Below are 16,923 nucleotides of genomic sequence, written 5' to 3' on the forward strand. Positions count from 1 at the left end.
AGCTGGTCCAAAACCTGTCGGTTCTGTCAGATTTCTACTACCTACTGTAAGTGCCAGCAACGTAGTAGAAAAATCATTTATGGCTCATTTTACTCTGGAAGAAATTTACTTTTTATTTGTATGTGTTTACATGTATTTGAAAAGTTACAGTTTTACACTTTTGCGATAGTGGTCCTTTACTGTATAATTCCAGAAAAAAATAGTTCTGAATGGTATGGTACACATCTAGAACCTCTTTTTGGGGTTTATGCCTGTCTAGATGAGTCAACATTTGTTGTATGAGGAATGGTTAAAATCTTTGACTACATTTTATTACTGTCACTAATTTCTTAAAGGGGTTCTGTGGGGGTTTGCTAAAGAGAAAAACTACCACTTACCTGGGGCTTCTATCAGCCCCCTGTAGCAGAAATGTCCCACGCCGTCCTCCTCCGATGCGCCGTTCCCTGCCGCTGGCACCGGGCATTAATCGTCTGTGCCATAGACGAATAATGCGCGCTGCCGTTCGCGTCATCAGAAGCTTACTGCGCATGCGCAGCACAAAGTTTTCTTGTACTGCGCCTGCGCAGTAAGCTTTTGATGACGTAGACGGGAGCGAGCACTGCTGTGCAGCCGCAGTTGGACCCTGTGCCAGACCGGGACCGGCGGCGGCAAATGGCGGATCGGAGGAGGACGGCGTGGGACATTTCTGCTACAGGGGGCTGATAGAAGCCCGAGGTAAGTATCAGTTTTTATCCATAGCAGAACCCCCACAGAACTCCTTTAAAGAAAGCCTGGAGCCTCCCAAAAAATCCTTTTTACTTTACAGTCCTCTTTAGCATTAATGCCATAAATGAAAGTGCATCCCCTCGGCTGAACACTCAGTTAATACCCCCAAAATCCCGGGGCAAAATTCCATGACTTTCCATGACATTCGCATCAGTCTGCGCTGATCGCCACCTCTCCCCGCCCCTCTGAGTGAAAGAAGACTGAGAGGGGCAGGAGGAGGCGGAGATCCACGCAGATTGAAGCAAGTAGAGGCAGAGCTACTGTGCAAAGCTCTGACTCTTCTAGGAAGGAGCCCTGAAATTTGCCATGCGGATTTCGGGGGTATTAATTGAGCGTTCAGCTAGGGCATTAATGCTGAAGAGGACTGTGAAGTAAAACCAGGTATTTTTGGAGGATTCAGACTCTCATTAACGAGCACACACAATCCTCTGGGCCCCAGTAGAGTCGTCTTGTGCTGGTACTTAGGAGCAACTGTGCTAGAAGGGTGACCGTCAAACTCCTCCAAAGAGGTACTATCCACTATGGAAATGGGTCACAAGCTCAACAGCTCTATCTAAGGCCCCTTGCGCACTGGATGCTGATACCATGGTAATTTTTATCATTTAAGAGTCAGACTGTCCTTACTGCCTTCCCTAAAGATTACATCTGTATAGCTACATAGAGTTATGCCTAACTCACATTCATACATTACTCTTTAGACAGGAAACTGTATTTATCAAAATTATCACAAGCACTGATGTTGTATAAAATATTCCCTAAATGTTTTCTTTTTTTCCTCTGACATGTATTATAGTCCGCTTCTATGCTGTCACCACAAGCATCAAAATAATTGATAAAGATACAGTGACTGGAAACTTGACATCTGTCATACAAAATAAGGTGAGGTCTGGAACAATGTTTTCACGTCAACATAAAAGACCTCTTACTATGGGGGCTGATGTTCAAATGTTCAAATGACCAATAAGGATAGGTTACCATGTACATTTAAGGAGTTGTAACATCCCCCCCAAAAAATTAAGTGCCCCAAAAACATATGTAAATCTTTTTTCCCGCCTAAAATAGGCGCCTATATGCCTCCCAATTTATTTATTTATTTTTTGTTTTGTTTTTAACTGGTCTGGTTGCCTGCTGCATAAACTGTGCAGCAGTGCCATCGGGTTTATGGGAAGTTTACTTATTGCTAAAGTAACAAGCTTATCTCAGCATGCAAATAACAGAAAGCATCCTATTTTGGATAAGAAAAGGACACTATGACCAGAATATAATTGAATCCCTCCTCTTTTTAGTTTACATAGTGATGCAAGCCTGTTGTCTAGTTGATGTTTGCTGTGGGAGGAACAGTAAGCTATGGTAGTAGGGTGGAGAAATGAACACTGAGTTGAGTTAAAAAAAAATGAAAAAGGCAGAAGTGATGTCACTTTTGGCATCACAGAGAAACCGTGGAGATGGAAAACAGCAGAAATATTTTCTTTTTTTTCATAGAACTTTTTTTTTCCTAAATCTGACAGTGAACACTTAAAACGTTAGGATAGAAAGCTAAATAAGTAATTTCTTATTGGATGATTTTTCTTTATTTAATACAATAAAGTCAAAGGGTCCAATTGCCTGGGGTGCTAGGGTCTGTATGGCCCCACAGGCGTCCCCCTTTACCTATACTGGGGGCAGATCTATACCTATACTGGGGGCAGATCTATGCCTATATTGGGGCAGATCTATACCTATACTGGGGGCACATCTATACTGGGGGCAGATCTATACCGATACTGGGGGCACATCTATACTGGGGCAGATCTATGTCTATACTGGGGGCAGATCTATACCTACACTGGGGGCACATCTATATCTACTCTGGGGTCAGATCTATACCTACACTGGGGGCACATGTATAGCTATACTGGAGCATATTTATAGCTATACTGAGGCACATGTATAACTGTTTATACACGTATACTCAGGGCAAATGTATACCTATACTGGGGGCACATCTACAGTAGACCTATACTGAAGGCACATCTATAACTATACTGGGGGCATATCTATAATTATACTGGGGGCACATCTACAGTATACCTATATTGTGGGAACATCTACAGTATACCTATATTGGGGGCACTTCTATACCTTTACTAGGAGCACGCCTATACCTATACTGGGGCCACTACTATACCTATACTGGGGGCACTACTATACCTATACTGGGGCCACTACTATACCTATAATGGGGGCACCACTATACCTATACTGGGGGCACTACTATACCTACACTGGGGGCACTACTATACCTTTACTGGGGATACCACACTACCTACAAAGAGAGACTACTGGGAATTTGACATTTTACTGTGGGGGGAATGGACTACTGGGCTGGCTGACAGAGATTTAAAGGGGGGGGGGGGGGGCATTGTGATTCACCTTGCCTTTGGGTATAGGGCCCCCAGGTTACCTTTGCTCCTGCTTAACCCAGCCCTGTATGAGATGCAACTGAAAGTTTGAATTACAACTTGCCTTGACACTTTACTACCATTCATAAATATGACAGGACAGATTCATTACATGTGGTCAGCCTGACAGCTTTGCCACAAAAGATATTGCATTTGTAAGCATGTATGTATGAGCTCCAAGCTTCTTGCTTGGACTTGGACCATTTAGTCCAGTTCTTATAAAAGTGCAATCGGCAGCATGTGTAATCTGCACATGGCTCGAGGTCAATATTTCATGTAAGATACAAATACACATAATGGGCTCTACTCACAATGCCTTGCCGCATGCGGTAAAATAGTATGTGCAAATTATCACCCAAAAGATCACTATTGTGTAATTCTCAAAGATTTATCTCATTAATTTTCCGCATGCGGTAAAAGTGCGGTAAAAAGTGACAAAATTTCCTCCACTTTGAAATTCTTAATTGAATAAATGTGCGGATAAGTGGTGATACATAAGGATTTTTTATCACCTACAGAGGGCAGAGGATAATGTTCACATATCTGCTGTTGCAGTCTAACATGGAGCCTTTCCAGCCTTGTTTGTTTGTGCTCATGTCAATTGTCCATAGGAGACAGAGAAGACGGTGTGTCTAATCTCAAGGCGCACTTTCACACCTCGTACTGTCTTTTAGATGATTTTATAGATGCCGAGGAGGAAATTCCTCTCTGCTCTAAAAGATAAGCAGCAGCATAATAACCTTTAAAGAAAAACATGTATTTGTTATAGCTGATACAAATCCTGCTATAAATCTCCAGTGTGTGTACTTCCTGCTTTAATGGAAGCAGACATAGGATGAACATCCTGTGTTTACAAATTAGCTGCTCTGCTGAGGCAGCCAGCTGGCACAGCTGAGAGTTCAAATTACAGTTGTGATTATTCACAGATGAGGGGGTATTAGACAGGCTAAACTTTCTATATACATACAGGGTTCATTTCTATATGTTTTCCTTCTGTCCTGCTCAAGAGTTGAAGTCCCACTTTAAGGGCTCTTTCACACTAAGACGTTGCGTTTGATGCAACGTTAAGGTCGCATAACGTGCCCCTAACGTAACGCATGTTAGCTTTGAAGTTGGACGTTACATTGAACTGCGTTATGCATCTCTTGATGTGTACGTGATGCGTACTTTTTGGCGCATACGGATCGAACGAAAACGTCGCATGCGGCACATTTAAAAAAAACAAAAACTAACATTACTGAACATGTGCAAACAGTCTAATGCAGCCAAATACGAGTATAACGCACAGCACGCTGCACTTTCATTTAACGTGCAGCGTTATACTCCAACGCAACGTGGGCACTGTGATTTTACATTACTGTGAGTTGGGCTGCGTTACAGGCTGCTGTAACGTGCAGCTGTAATGTCACACTGTGAAAGCAGCCTTAATGTGACAAGCTTTCCTGGGTAGTCTTTATGTAATGGTTGGCAAGCACATGGGCTGCCCTACAGTGGTCAAAAAAACTTTATTTCCGCACACATTACTGACCAATTACCGACCACTTAACACACTTACCGCAACATTACCGAACGATTACCGACTGTTTATTGATCGTTTTACCGCACTTTTATCGAACATTAACCACTTAAGCTCTCAGTCGTTTTCACTTTATGCATCCGAGCAATGTTCACCTCCCATTCATTAGCCTATAACTTTATCACTACTTATCACAATGAACTGATCTATATCTTGTTTTTTCCACCACCAATTAGGCTTTCTTTGGGGGGGTACATTTTGCTAAGAGCTACCTTACTGTAAATGCATTTTAACAGTAAGAATAAAAAAAAAATGAAAAAAAATCATTATTTGTCAGTTTTCAGCCATTATAGTTTTAAAATAATACATGCCTCCATAATTAAAACCCACGTATTGTATTTGCCCATTTGTAACGGTTATTTCACCGTTTAAATTATGTCCCTATCACAATGTATCGCGACAATATTTTATTTGGAAATAAAAGAGCATTTTTTCCGTTTTGCATCCATCACTATTTACAAGCTTATAAAAAAAAATAGAGAGAAATATTTCATCTTTACATAGATATTTAAAAAGTTAAGACCCTTAGGTAAATATTTATGTGTTGTTTTTTTTATAGTAATGCTTTTGTTTTTTTTATTAAACATTTTATGTGGGCATTTTTGGGAGGGTGGGATATAAATAGTGTTTTATTTGGGGAAATATTTGTGTATTGTAATGTTTTTTTACTTTTACTTGTAGTTTTACTTTTTGGCCACAAGATGGCAATCTCGATTTTGTTTACATGACGTCACTCTAAGCGTACAATGTACGCTTAGAGGGACATAGCTTCAGAAAAAGCGTAGCTTCCGAGAGAAGCTGTCGCTTTTTCAGCGGGGGAGAGGAATCAGTGATCGGGCACCATAGCCCGATACATTGATTCCTGGGCTACCGAATCCGCGGCCGGGAGTGCGCGTGCACGCGCGCGATCGGCCGCAGGAGCACGCGGGAGCGCGCCTTTCCTCCTTGACGTTTTTATACGTCAAGGAGGACAAAGTGGTTAATCACACTCGGTAAATTTTTAGTGAATACTCAGAAAAGTCAGTAATTATCACTGGAGGTAATTTTCCGACAAAAAAAGTGTTACCGCACATGTTATTGTGAATAGAGCCCAATGTCATCATCTCTCCTCCTGTAGCATGTCCTACTGGTTGCAGTTGAGCTGCAACCAGGCAGTTTTTATTTATCTGCATGCAGTTGCACAGTTTTGCTAGCATTCACAATAAGTGTCATTATCATCTGCCATCACTCTGCAGTGCAGAGCAGCTCAGGATGCTGTCATGAATCCACCTATGGCTTGTTGCAGCTGAGCTGCAGTCAGACAGTGGCAGTGCTGAATTCCCTGCATGCATTTGAAACAAGTGTCCTTTCTATCTGCAATCAGCCTGCAGTCTTCAGTCAGAGAAACACAGGATTGAGTAATTACCATTCAGCTGTGTTGGAATTTGCATGCCTGCTCTCATTGGGTGATGTCGATATAAAAGCCTCTTCCCCCCCTTAACACTTGGCCTGTCATAGCTTTCAGCTTGCCATAGCTGTTGGATGGGTCCTGTGTCTCTATTGTATTTACTTTGTCTTGCTTCTTTGTGGACGTTTGCTGTTGAGTGATTGCAGATGTGATTGCAGATGGCAATGACACTTATTGTAAATGCTAGCAAAACTATGCAGCTGAATGCATGCAGAGAAATCAATCAGAACTGCCTGGTTGCAGTTCAACTGCAACCAGCAGGACATTCTACAGGAAAGAGATCATAACACATAACATGTAAAGGTAAAACCAATCCTAAATTCCAAGCAATAGTTGGGTGGGAATAGGTTGATACTTTATGGGTTGGGAAATGTAAGCATACAGTGAGCATCTTTTATCTAACTGTACACAGCCATTTCACATTGCTTATTTGAATTGTCTCTGAATGACATTTTATACATATCTTGCTAATATATAAGGTAGACATAAGCCATTAAATACCAGCTCCAACATCATTAATGGAAGAGAGCAAGTCTTAGTAGAAAGAGGGCAGGGCTTAGTGTGTGTACAGCTCTACATATACTTATTGTCAGTTTATGTGTGACAGAATGGGATGGCCATACAGCTGGTGACATGCAACGTTTGGTAAAACACCTGTCTGGGTGCCTGTTTTTATGAAAGCCCAATTACAATACCCATTACATTTCCAAATAAGGGGCTGTCTCCACGCGTTAGTTTTCCTGTGCGTCAGTTTTTCTGCATGAGTTGTCTGACGGTGTTGCATTGCTGTCAATTGTTTTTCTACATGTGAAAAACAAACTCAAGTGTGAACTAGCCCACTTATTAACATTGGTTGCACTTTTCCTGTGCAGAAAATGCATTAAAAAACTGACAAGACAGGTCTTGGACAAGTCAGTGAATGTGAGAGCATGAATTTCGCATAATCGTAATTTTGCATTGTAATTCACAATTACAATGTAAAACCGTAATGTTAAATTTCTGATTATTTTAGATGTAAACATAATTTCACAATTCCGCGTAATTTTCACATTCTGTGCAGACTATAGAAGTTAATGGTAAAGTCCCCATACAAGCTATTGTCACCAAAAGTACCACTTTTATTAAGGGGAATAGTGGGAACAAGTTAAAAAAAGAAGCATTTTTCAAAAAGACCTTGTAGTCTTAAGGTAGCCACTAACGGTCCAATTTCTAGCGAAAAATTCTGATCGGAAGTGAAATGTTCTAAAAAATCGTTCACTACACCATCAACGAACCAATCATTGCTTCCTATCTATCACAACTAACAAAAAAATTAAAATTTTGGTTTGACGAAAATTCATTCGGGTGACATTTTTTTCACTCGTTCATAATCGATTGTGTCCACCAATGGAGATTATTTACAACCAATCCGATCAGAATTTCTGATCGCTGGAACGATTTTTCGCTAGAAATTAGACCGTTAGTGGCCACCTTTAGAGATAATCGAGTATGAGGGCTCAAACCCACTAGCAGTCTTTTCTATGTGTTAGTGATTTGAAAAAGCTCTTGCTAATGTAATGCTATGGGGGATTTTTATAAAATCACATCGCTCCAGTAAGATCGCACCCATAGCATTACATTAGCAAGAGCTTTTCAAATCACAAAGCGCTCAGAAAAGTGCTCCTAGTGGGTTCCAGGCCTGAAAGTGCAAAGGAAAATGGTTTTTAAAATGTTTCTGAATTTACAAAACATTTTCCTTTGCATTTTTCAAATCGGTTTTCTCCAAAAGTTTAAGTTAATTTGTAATTTTTTTAAATGTTTTTTCCACTTTTCTCCTTAAAGTGAATGTTTACCGATTCTAAAAACAAAAAGTCGGATACTCACCTAAGGAGAGGGAAGGCTCGGTCCTAATGAGCCTTCCCTCTCCTCTCCCGGTGCCCGGTCCCGCGCAGGATCCCCCGTGGCAGTATTCGACCAGTTCGGTCAAATACTGCCACTTCCGCATGCCTTCGGGAGCTTTCGGAAGCCTTCAGGAGCACTCGGGCTCCCGATGACGCGGCCGCTCCATACTACGCATGCGCGAGCGCCCTCTATGACGCGCTCGCGCGTACGTAGTATGGAGCGGCCCGTCTTCGGAAGCCCGAGTGCTCCCGAAGCCTTCCGAAGTCCCTGCGGCGGTGGACACGAACGGGGGAGCCAGCGCAGCACCGAGGGCACCGGGAGAGGAGAGGGAAGGCTCATTAGGACCGAGCCTTCCCTCTCCTTAGGTGAGTATCCGACTTTTTGTTTTTAGAAACGGTACCCATTGGCTTTAACATACATAGCAATGTTAGTGACAATAGCATGTATGGGGGTTTTGCTATTAACCGCTAAATCGACACAAAAGTCTGTAAAATGTTGCTTTATGGCCCTTTTACACTTAATGCATTGGTATGCGTTAGTGTACATTAGTACGCATTGGTATGCGTTTTCCCCATAGGAGTGCATTGTGAAAAAGCTTTCAGTTAAAATGCGTATAGTGGGAACTGAGCCGTAGGAAAACATGGACATTACTTTGAAAATCAGTTTTCTTTCAGTTATAACTGAGAGCAACTGATTACGTGTAAATAGGGCCTAATAATATACAATTACAAACCGATTACGCAAAATCAATTGAATGTCCAAATTGTATTTGCGTATGGCCGCAATTGCGAAAAATTACACAACATTTTGCATAATCGTAAAGCACACATTTTGAGCATCACTAATGACGTATTTACTTATCCAGTGCAACTCCTTTTCCTAGACAGAATACTGTGTAACCTTTTTTTTTTTTTTTTTTTTTGCAGGTGGATGAGCTCCTTAACAACTCCGAGTTTTCAGTATTGGAAATCATTATGCTTGGCGATTTTAAGTATGTCAGTCTCACAAAGTCACACTAGTAGTAGCATTGTTTTAGTCAGTTGTAGTCAGTTTCAGGCCTTGTTTTATGCTGCCTGTTTCCTGTTGATCTTGCAGTGTGATTTGCTAGTATTATGTTAAATGAGATCAAGAAAAATGAACCTGTGCTCTCTTCGGACATCCAGTCATATAAAAGTAAATTTAACCACTTCACAACTGAAGGGTTTTACCCCTTGAGCACCAGAGCAATTTTCACCTTTCAGCGCTCCTTTCATTCATTCGTCTATAACTTTATTATTTATTTATTATTACTTATCGCAATGATCAATTATCTTGTTTTTTTCGCCACCAATTAGGCTTTCTTTAGGTGGGACATTATGCCAAGAATTTTATTTTATTCTAAATGTGTTTTAATGGGGAAATAGGAAAAAATGTGGGGAAAAAAATCATTATTTTTCAGTTTTAGGCCATTATAGTTTTTAAATAATGCATGCTACTGTAATTAAAATCCATGAAATTTATTTGCCCATTTGTGCTGGTTATTACACCGTTTAAATTATGTCCCTATCACAATGTTTGGCACCAATATTTTATTTGGAGATAAAGGTGCATTTTTTTCAGTTTTGCGTTTATCCCTAATTACAAGCCCATAGTTTATAAAGTAACAGTGTTGTACCCTCTTGACATAAATATTTAAAGAGTTCAGTCCCTAAGGTAACGATTTATGTTTTTTTTTTATTTTAATTTTTTTTCTTTTTATTACAAAAAATAAATAAATTGGGGAGTGTGGGAGGTAATGAGTTAATTTATAGTGTAAAAGTATGTATTTGTATATGAAAAATGTTTTGGATGTAGTTTTACTATTTGGCCACAAGATGGCCACAGTAATTTTTTGTGCATGCGTCCTGTAAGCGTCGGAAGTACGCTTACAGGATATTCAATGAGGCTGGGAAACTTTTTTTTTTTTCACAATGATCTCTCATAGAAGCAGCCGATCATTGCTGGGGGGCTGAGATCAACGAACGGGAATGGTTTTTCCCATTCATTGATCTCAAGGCGAGCAGCCGGCGGCGTGCACGAGCACGGGAGCGACCGGGAGCGCGGACAGCGGCGGTAGCGGCGGGAGGTGCGTATATCTACGCAGTTTTGACATTTTAGCTTTGACCTTATTTAATCAGCGATAACTTTATCCATACTTATGACACCTAAATGAAATATATATTGTTTTTTTCAAAACTAACTAGGCTTTCATTGTATGGCATTTTTCCATAAAACTATTTTGTTTTCTATGCTTTTTAATGAGAAAAATAGGGGGGGAAATGAAACACATTATTTCTCAGTTTTACCAATTCCAGTTTAAAAATAAAAAATGCTACTGTAGATAAAAAGTTATTTCTACTGTTTATCACAAAACTTAGATAATGTTTCTCTCATAATTTATGCTGAGGATATTTGATTCTGAAATAATACTACAGTGTGTATTTTTCACTATGAACTGAGAAAAGAAAAGCATTTGTATTGTTAAAAAAACAATCTTATTGTCTCAGGGAACATATATTCCCTTTCACCAATTAGTGCTGCAGCAGATAGTGCTGGAGGTGTGCACAGGAGCAATGCCCAACTGTGCTTCAGTGACAAGACATTTATCTATGTCCTCATGGCTTAGATGAAGTCACAGAGGAGGTAGATATACAGTTGTGTTCAAAATTATTCAACCCCCACCGAAATTGAGTGTTTTGGCCAGTTTGACATTGATTTTGATCATTTCAGTCATCTTGTTTACAATTAAATCAAATAGGCACTTGTAAGTCAGACAAATATAACATAACATTTATAATGAAATAACCACAAATATCTTTTCTGTGCCCACATCATTATCAGTTTTATTCAATCCCCAAGTGACATTCATTCTTAGTACTTAGTACAACATCCTTTTCCAGTTATAACAGCTTTTAAACGTGAAGCATAGCTTGACACAAGTGTCTTGCAGCGATCTACGGGTATCTTAGCCCATTCTTCATGGGCAAAAGCCTCCAGTTCAGTCACATTCTTAGGCTTGCGCGCTGCAACTGCTTTCTTTAAAGGAAAACTTAAGTCAAAAAAAAAAAAAGACATTTACTCACCTGGGGCATCCCTCAGCACCCCGAAGCTGGATGGTGCCCTCGCAGCCCCGCTCCGATCGTCCTGTCCCCACCGGCGGCTACTTCCGGTTCGGCGACAGCCGCCGACAGGCTGGGAACGCGGCTGTTTTTCCGCGTTCCCAGCCGCTGCTATCACCCTCTATGCTGCTATAGCGTATATATATACGCTATAGCAGCATGGAACGCGGAAAAACAGCCGCGTTCCCAGCCTGTCGGCGGCTGTCGCCGAACCGGAAGTAGCCGCCGGCGGGGACAGGACGATCGGAGCGGGGCTGCGAGGGCACCATCCAGCTTCGGGGTGCTGAGGGATGCCCCAGGTGAGTAAATGTCATTTTTTTTTTTACTTAAGTTTTCCTTTAAGTCCCACCAGAGGTTCTCAATCGGAATTAAGTCTGGTGACTGCGATGGCCACTCCAAAATGTTCCAGCCTTTAATCTGCAACCATGCTCCTCTAGTGGACTTGAAAGTATGCTTGGGATCATTGTCCTGTTGAAAGGTCCAATGTCCCCCAAGCCTCAGGTTTGTGATGGACTGCATCACATTTTCATCCAATATCTCCTGGCACTGAAGAGAATTCATGGTACCTTGCACATGCTGAAGCTTCCCTGTACCTGCAGAAGCAAAACAGCCCCAAAGCATGATCCACCCCCCCCCCCACCACCATGCTTCACAGTAGGCAAGGTGTTCTTTTCTTCATAGGCCTTGTTCTTCCTCCTCCAAACATAGCGTTGATCCATGGGCCCAAACAGTTCTAATTTTGTTTCATCTGTCCACAGAACACTACCACAAAACTTGTGTCAAGCTATGCTTCACGTTTAAAAGCTGTTATAACTGGAAAAGGATGTTGTACTAAGTACTAAGAATGAATGTCACTTGGGGGTTGAATAAAACTGATAATGATGTGAGCACAGAAAATACATTTGTGGTTATTTCATTATAAATGTTATGTTATATTTGTCTGACTTACAAGTGCCTCTTTGATTTAATAGTAAACAAGATGACTAAAATGATCAAAATCAATGTCAAACTGGCCAAAACACTCAATTTCAGTGGGGGTTGAATAATTTTGAACACAACTGTACTGTAGTGGTGGATAACGTGGTTAAAGACACTGACCCATATGCAATTAACTTTTTCTCCTACATTTTCTCTAATGTGATACTTTCCCTATTAAAACCCCAGCAAGCAGGCAAATACTCAGAATAAGTTTGATATGATTTCTTTCTTTATCTAGTTTTTAATATTTCTGTGATGGTTAGGTGCTGTATCTTGTAGATATGCTGAAAAAATATCTCCTGGGATAAAAATTAGCAGGAAAATTAACTGAATAGGGGTCATTATGAGGACAACAGAAAAATCAGCCTTGATGTGTTCTAAACTATACACTTTAAATTAAAATCAATAGTGATAATGAAAAAATAAATAAAGTAAATCCTGGATGAAAATAAACTGATGAGATAAACCAATGTATTTATCCCCCTACTCCAAAAAATTACCTTTTTTAGATATACCATGGTTTTATTTTAGATTTAAACATTTAAAAGTAGACTGAATGTGTTGTTGTCTCTGCTCAATGGCAGTCTATTCAGTGTCCCAAAGTTAAAATACATGAACTCTTGACTTTTTTCTATCTCTCCCTGTCCTCAAAAATTCTATTCTGACGGGAAAACTTTTATGGCTGTAATTTTCTTATCACTGAGGTTTACTATATTACCAACAAGGTACCAGACAAGACAGAATCTGTCACTTCCATGCCTGGAAATTAAGTCTTTCAGGCAGTGAAATAAGAGGGACTGGCAAACAGATTTTCAAACATTTCATAGTGAAATCGATTAAAAATCTGTATGCAGTGTGTGGAGGCAATTAAGCAATAGATCCTCTCTCTGATCAGATAATGATTGGAGAAGGATCTATCTGCTGGTCATTTTGACCAGCGTATGGCCATTTTCACAGTTCAGTCTTTGCTCCGCCCTCTGCTTTTTCAAGTGGGAAAAAACAGACTTAGAAAAGCAGCAGCCTGTCCACCAAATCTTCTATTGGCCCATATGCAATTCACTTTGTCTAATGAGTTTTCTCCTAGATGACATTTGCACGCCTTGTAAATAAAATGCCTTTTAAACCCCCAGCAGGCAAGAAAATACACAAAATAATTTTCACAGTACTTTTTCACCTACTTTTTTTGCTACCTTTTCAATTGCAGAGTGCTGAAATGTTATTTTAAACGGAAGATAAAAAATTATCTCCTAGGAGAAAACTTAGGAGAACAAGTGAATTGCATATGGCCCATTTAGTTCTTCAGTTGAACTGCATTAGACAGATGTTTGTAAACTCTGGGCTGATTCACAAAGCTTTTCTGTTAAATGATCTCACCTTATTTATTAACACACAATTTATCTCTCCTTAAATTACTTAATTTGTGATTTAGCTCTCCTTATCTAACTTAAATCATGGTTTAGCTCTCCTTATTTGACATAGCTCATGGTTTAGCTCTCCTCCTTATTTAACTTAAAGAGAACTCTACTCTAAAAGTCTTACAATAAAAAGCATACCATTCTATTCAGTATATTCTCCTGGGCCCCTCTGTGCTGTTTCTGCCACTTCCTGCTGCAATCCTGGCTTGTAATTGCCAGTTTTAGGCAGTGTTTACAAACATGGCTGCTAACCCGCTTGTGATAGGCTCAGAGAAGCTCAGTCTGTGACTCATACAGAGCCTGCAGGGGGCGTGGAGAGGGTGTGTATAGCTTCTCCCTATCACAAGCAAAGCAGCACATTCTTGCCTGAGCTGGCAAAGCTGACAAAGGAAAGAAGATTAGATAGCATAGATATTACAGCGACTGCAACTAGCAAAGGTTGCATTAAGACAGACCACATTAGAACAGGTATAGGAACTTATAGGCTAGAAGAAATAAGGCAGAACAGTTTGTTACAGAGTCTCTTTAAATCATTATTTAGCTCTCCATATTTGACATAACTCATGGTTTAGCTCTCCTTATCTATTTATCTCATGACTTATCTCTCTTTATTTGTTTATCTAATGCAATAGCACTCCTTACAGTTAAGGTGAAAAATAAGTAACCTTTGTGAATCAACCCCTTTGTGTGACACAAAAATGGTAACATTTGTGAATGGTGGTTAGTAAGTTATCAGATGGTATTATTAATAACTGTCCATCAAGTTGGGCTTTCTTTCAACCTTGACTTTGTTCTAAATCAATACAATTATTATTACAATGTACACATATTTACAGACAAATGTAACAATATTATTTAAATAAAATACAACAAACAATTTCTGATCTTGGGCAAATACTATTTTCATATTTTGTAACAATTGAGAGGAATTGTACTATATCTTTCCATTTCCTGAAGGGTGTTTAAATGAATCATATGTAATTACATTTTATCTGCTGATCTAACGCTATCATCTCAATGTTTGCTGCAGTAATGAACCTGGGAATGTCCCCATACAAAAAAGCAATAAAAAGGTAAATTACTTCCCTTTTACAAGGCTCTGACTGGGGCTCGGTGACACAACATGTTTGTCTAGTATGGAGACAGGGATTTGTCAAGTTGACTTTAGCAAATATAAAAGTAAAGAAGAAAGCAATAAATTGTTTCCAGTAAGCAGCTACAGCAATGTAAATCTACCCAGAGACAGCAAGGATCTATAGAACTGACCACACTGACACAGCCGGGCTTCCTCATGCAGTCCATAATGTGCTGTCATGTACAGGAATGCTTGGATTAGGGCAGTATCTATACCTCATGTTTTCTACCTTAAGCCTGGTACACACAGCCAATGTTGATTGGCCAATGATTGACCAATTTTACCACTTTATGTAGAATGAGAGCTTACCTACACATAGGGCCTGATTCACCAAGTGGTGCTAACCCAGTTAGCATGCCTAAAAGACTTTAGGCGTGATAACCATTGCACCAATGGTGCCAATTTAAAAAGCCAGTTTAGGTGTGATACGTTTAGGCGTGATAAGTTTGGATAAGTTGAGATTGCGTGCAAAGTCCCGCACGCAATGCAGCGCCATTAAACTCTCTGCGAAGTGCACCAGACTTTGCTAGCGCAAAACTTTTGATCAGCTGTGCACTGCGGTGCTGACCCAGTTGGTGCTATAGTTATCACGCCTAAACTTATCACACCTAAACGTATCACACCTAAACTTATCACACCTAAACTTATCACGCCTAAACTTATCATGCCTAAACTTATCACACCTAAACCTATCACGCCTAAACTGAGTTTAGGCGTGATAAAGGGCTATTCACCAGCATGCTAACTGTTAGCACCGCTTTGTGAATCAAGCCCATAGTATTCAAAGTATACAAAGTATTCAAAGTAAGCCCATAGTACTCAAAGCATGTTTGCCCTCAAGCTACATGGAGGTAGTAAAATTGGTCAGTGATTGGCCAATCAAAATTGGATGTGTGTATGCACTTTCACGAAGGTGCTGTATGTGCATACATGTGTCCAGAGTCTAAAGATGCATGCACACATCCAGTTTTAGAAATCAGAGGATCAGTGTCGGGAACCAATGAAGCAAAACTTCATCACTGCATCTTTTGAAAGGATTGCACATCCAATTCTGATAGGCCAACCGCTGACCAGTTTTACCAGCTCCATGTAGTATGTGAGCCAGCAAACTTTGAATACTATGAACAGATTGTGTAGATAAGCTCTCATACTGCATGGAAGCGATACATTTTTTTTTTACAAAACGTTTTCATGCAAAATTCATATAAATGTTTTACCAAATGCATATTAAAAACTGAGCCTGAATTTGGGCTTTAACATTAAACTTTTGTGTACAGAGGATCAGGCTTACTAATAGTGTGCAATAAATATGGTAGACAGGGGCTAGATTTCATCCTGCCTTTGTAAATTTGTCCTCCCTAACGCATTCATACTGTGTGGCAAACAAAGATCAACTTGACCAACTGTTTCATAATTGTTGGGGAAAAGTTTAATAGATGCACTGGTGGTCATTTAGAAGAGTAAAGAATGTTCAGTTTGATATTTCCATTTTATCTCTCTTGCTGCCGGTAAGATCTAAGAGAGAAAGTATCACTCAGGAACAGAATGTGGACAAAACATGCCAGTCCCTCCTGAGCCATTATTACGTGATTGAATTTGTGAGAATCCGCTAACTTTTTAAAATGTTGTTTCTCTTTACCAAACTTAACAGGTCCACTTATGTGTCATTCATTCCTGGCATAAAGGGGAACTGGCAGTCCCTCCTCGGGAACAGGCTCCCTGAACCTCCCTATCCTATCTCTCATCCAGAGAGGGAACCAATAGGGATTACTCTTTTACGTGACTGACAAAGAGGATGTATTATAAGATGCTCTACATTATCTCATGCAGATAATAAGACATTTCCAAAGGTTATATGGAGAAATGTTGACCATAATGCCCTGCTTCACATTATTCATTTATGCTGGGTGCACATTATTCAATCTCCCCTTTGATCAAATGGGAAGTTGCATGTCCAAGCTGCTACTGATAACGAGATCAATTTTCCCATCATCACTTCGTAAAATAGATCCTGTTATAGAACAGAATCAGGTCAGAAATAATCGCCCGATTCCCATTAATAGGACAGGACATTTAATAGTGTGTATTTAACTTGCAATATAACATACAATTTTGATTGTACAATTTTTCATCTTCTATATTTTGTAA

The 16,923-nt window shown here is 39.9% G+C and overlaps 1 protein-coding gene across 1 annotated transcript in view; it reads left to right on the forward strand.

The window, feature by feature from the left end:
- ADGRG4 (adhesion G protein-coupled receptor G4) overlaps positions 1 to 16,923 on the forward strand; it is a 179,258-nt gene that overhangs the window by 103,376 nt on the left and 58,959 nt on the right. The window contains exons 13-14 of the mRNA XM_068247901.1: positions 1,559 to 1,644; positions 9,037 to 9,101. Coding sequence (XP_068104002.1) covers positions 1,559 to 1,644; positions 9,037 to 9,101 — 151 coding nt within the window. The remainder of the gene's footprint in view (positions 1 to 1,558; positions 1,645 to 9,036; positions 9,102 to 16,923) is intronic.

This window comes from Hyperolius riggenbachi, chromosome 8, assembly GCF_040937935.1.
Source record: "Hyperolius riggenbachi isolate aHypRig1 chromosome 8, aHypRig1.pri, whole genome shotgun sequence".
Taxonomy (NCBI): Eukaryota; Metazoa; Chordata; class Amphibia; order Anura; family Hyperoliidae; genus Hyperolius; species Hyperolius riggenbachi.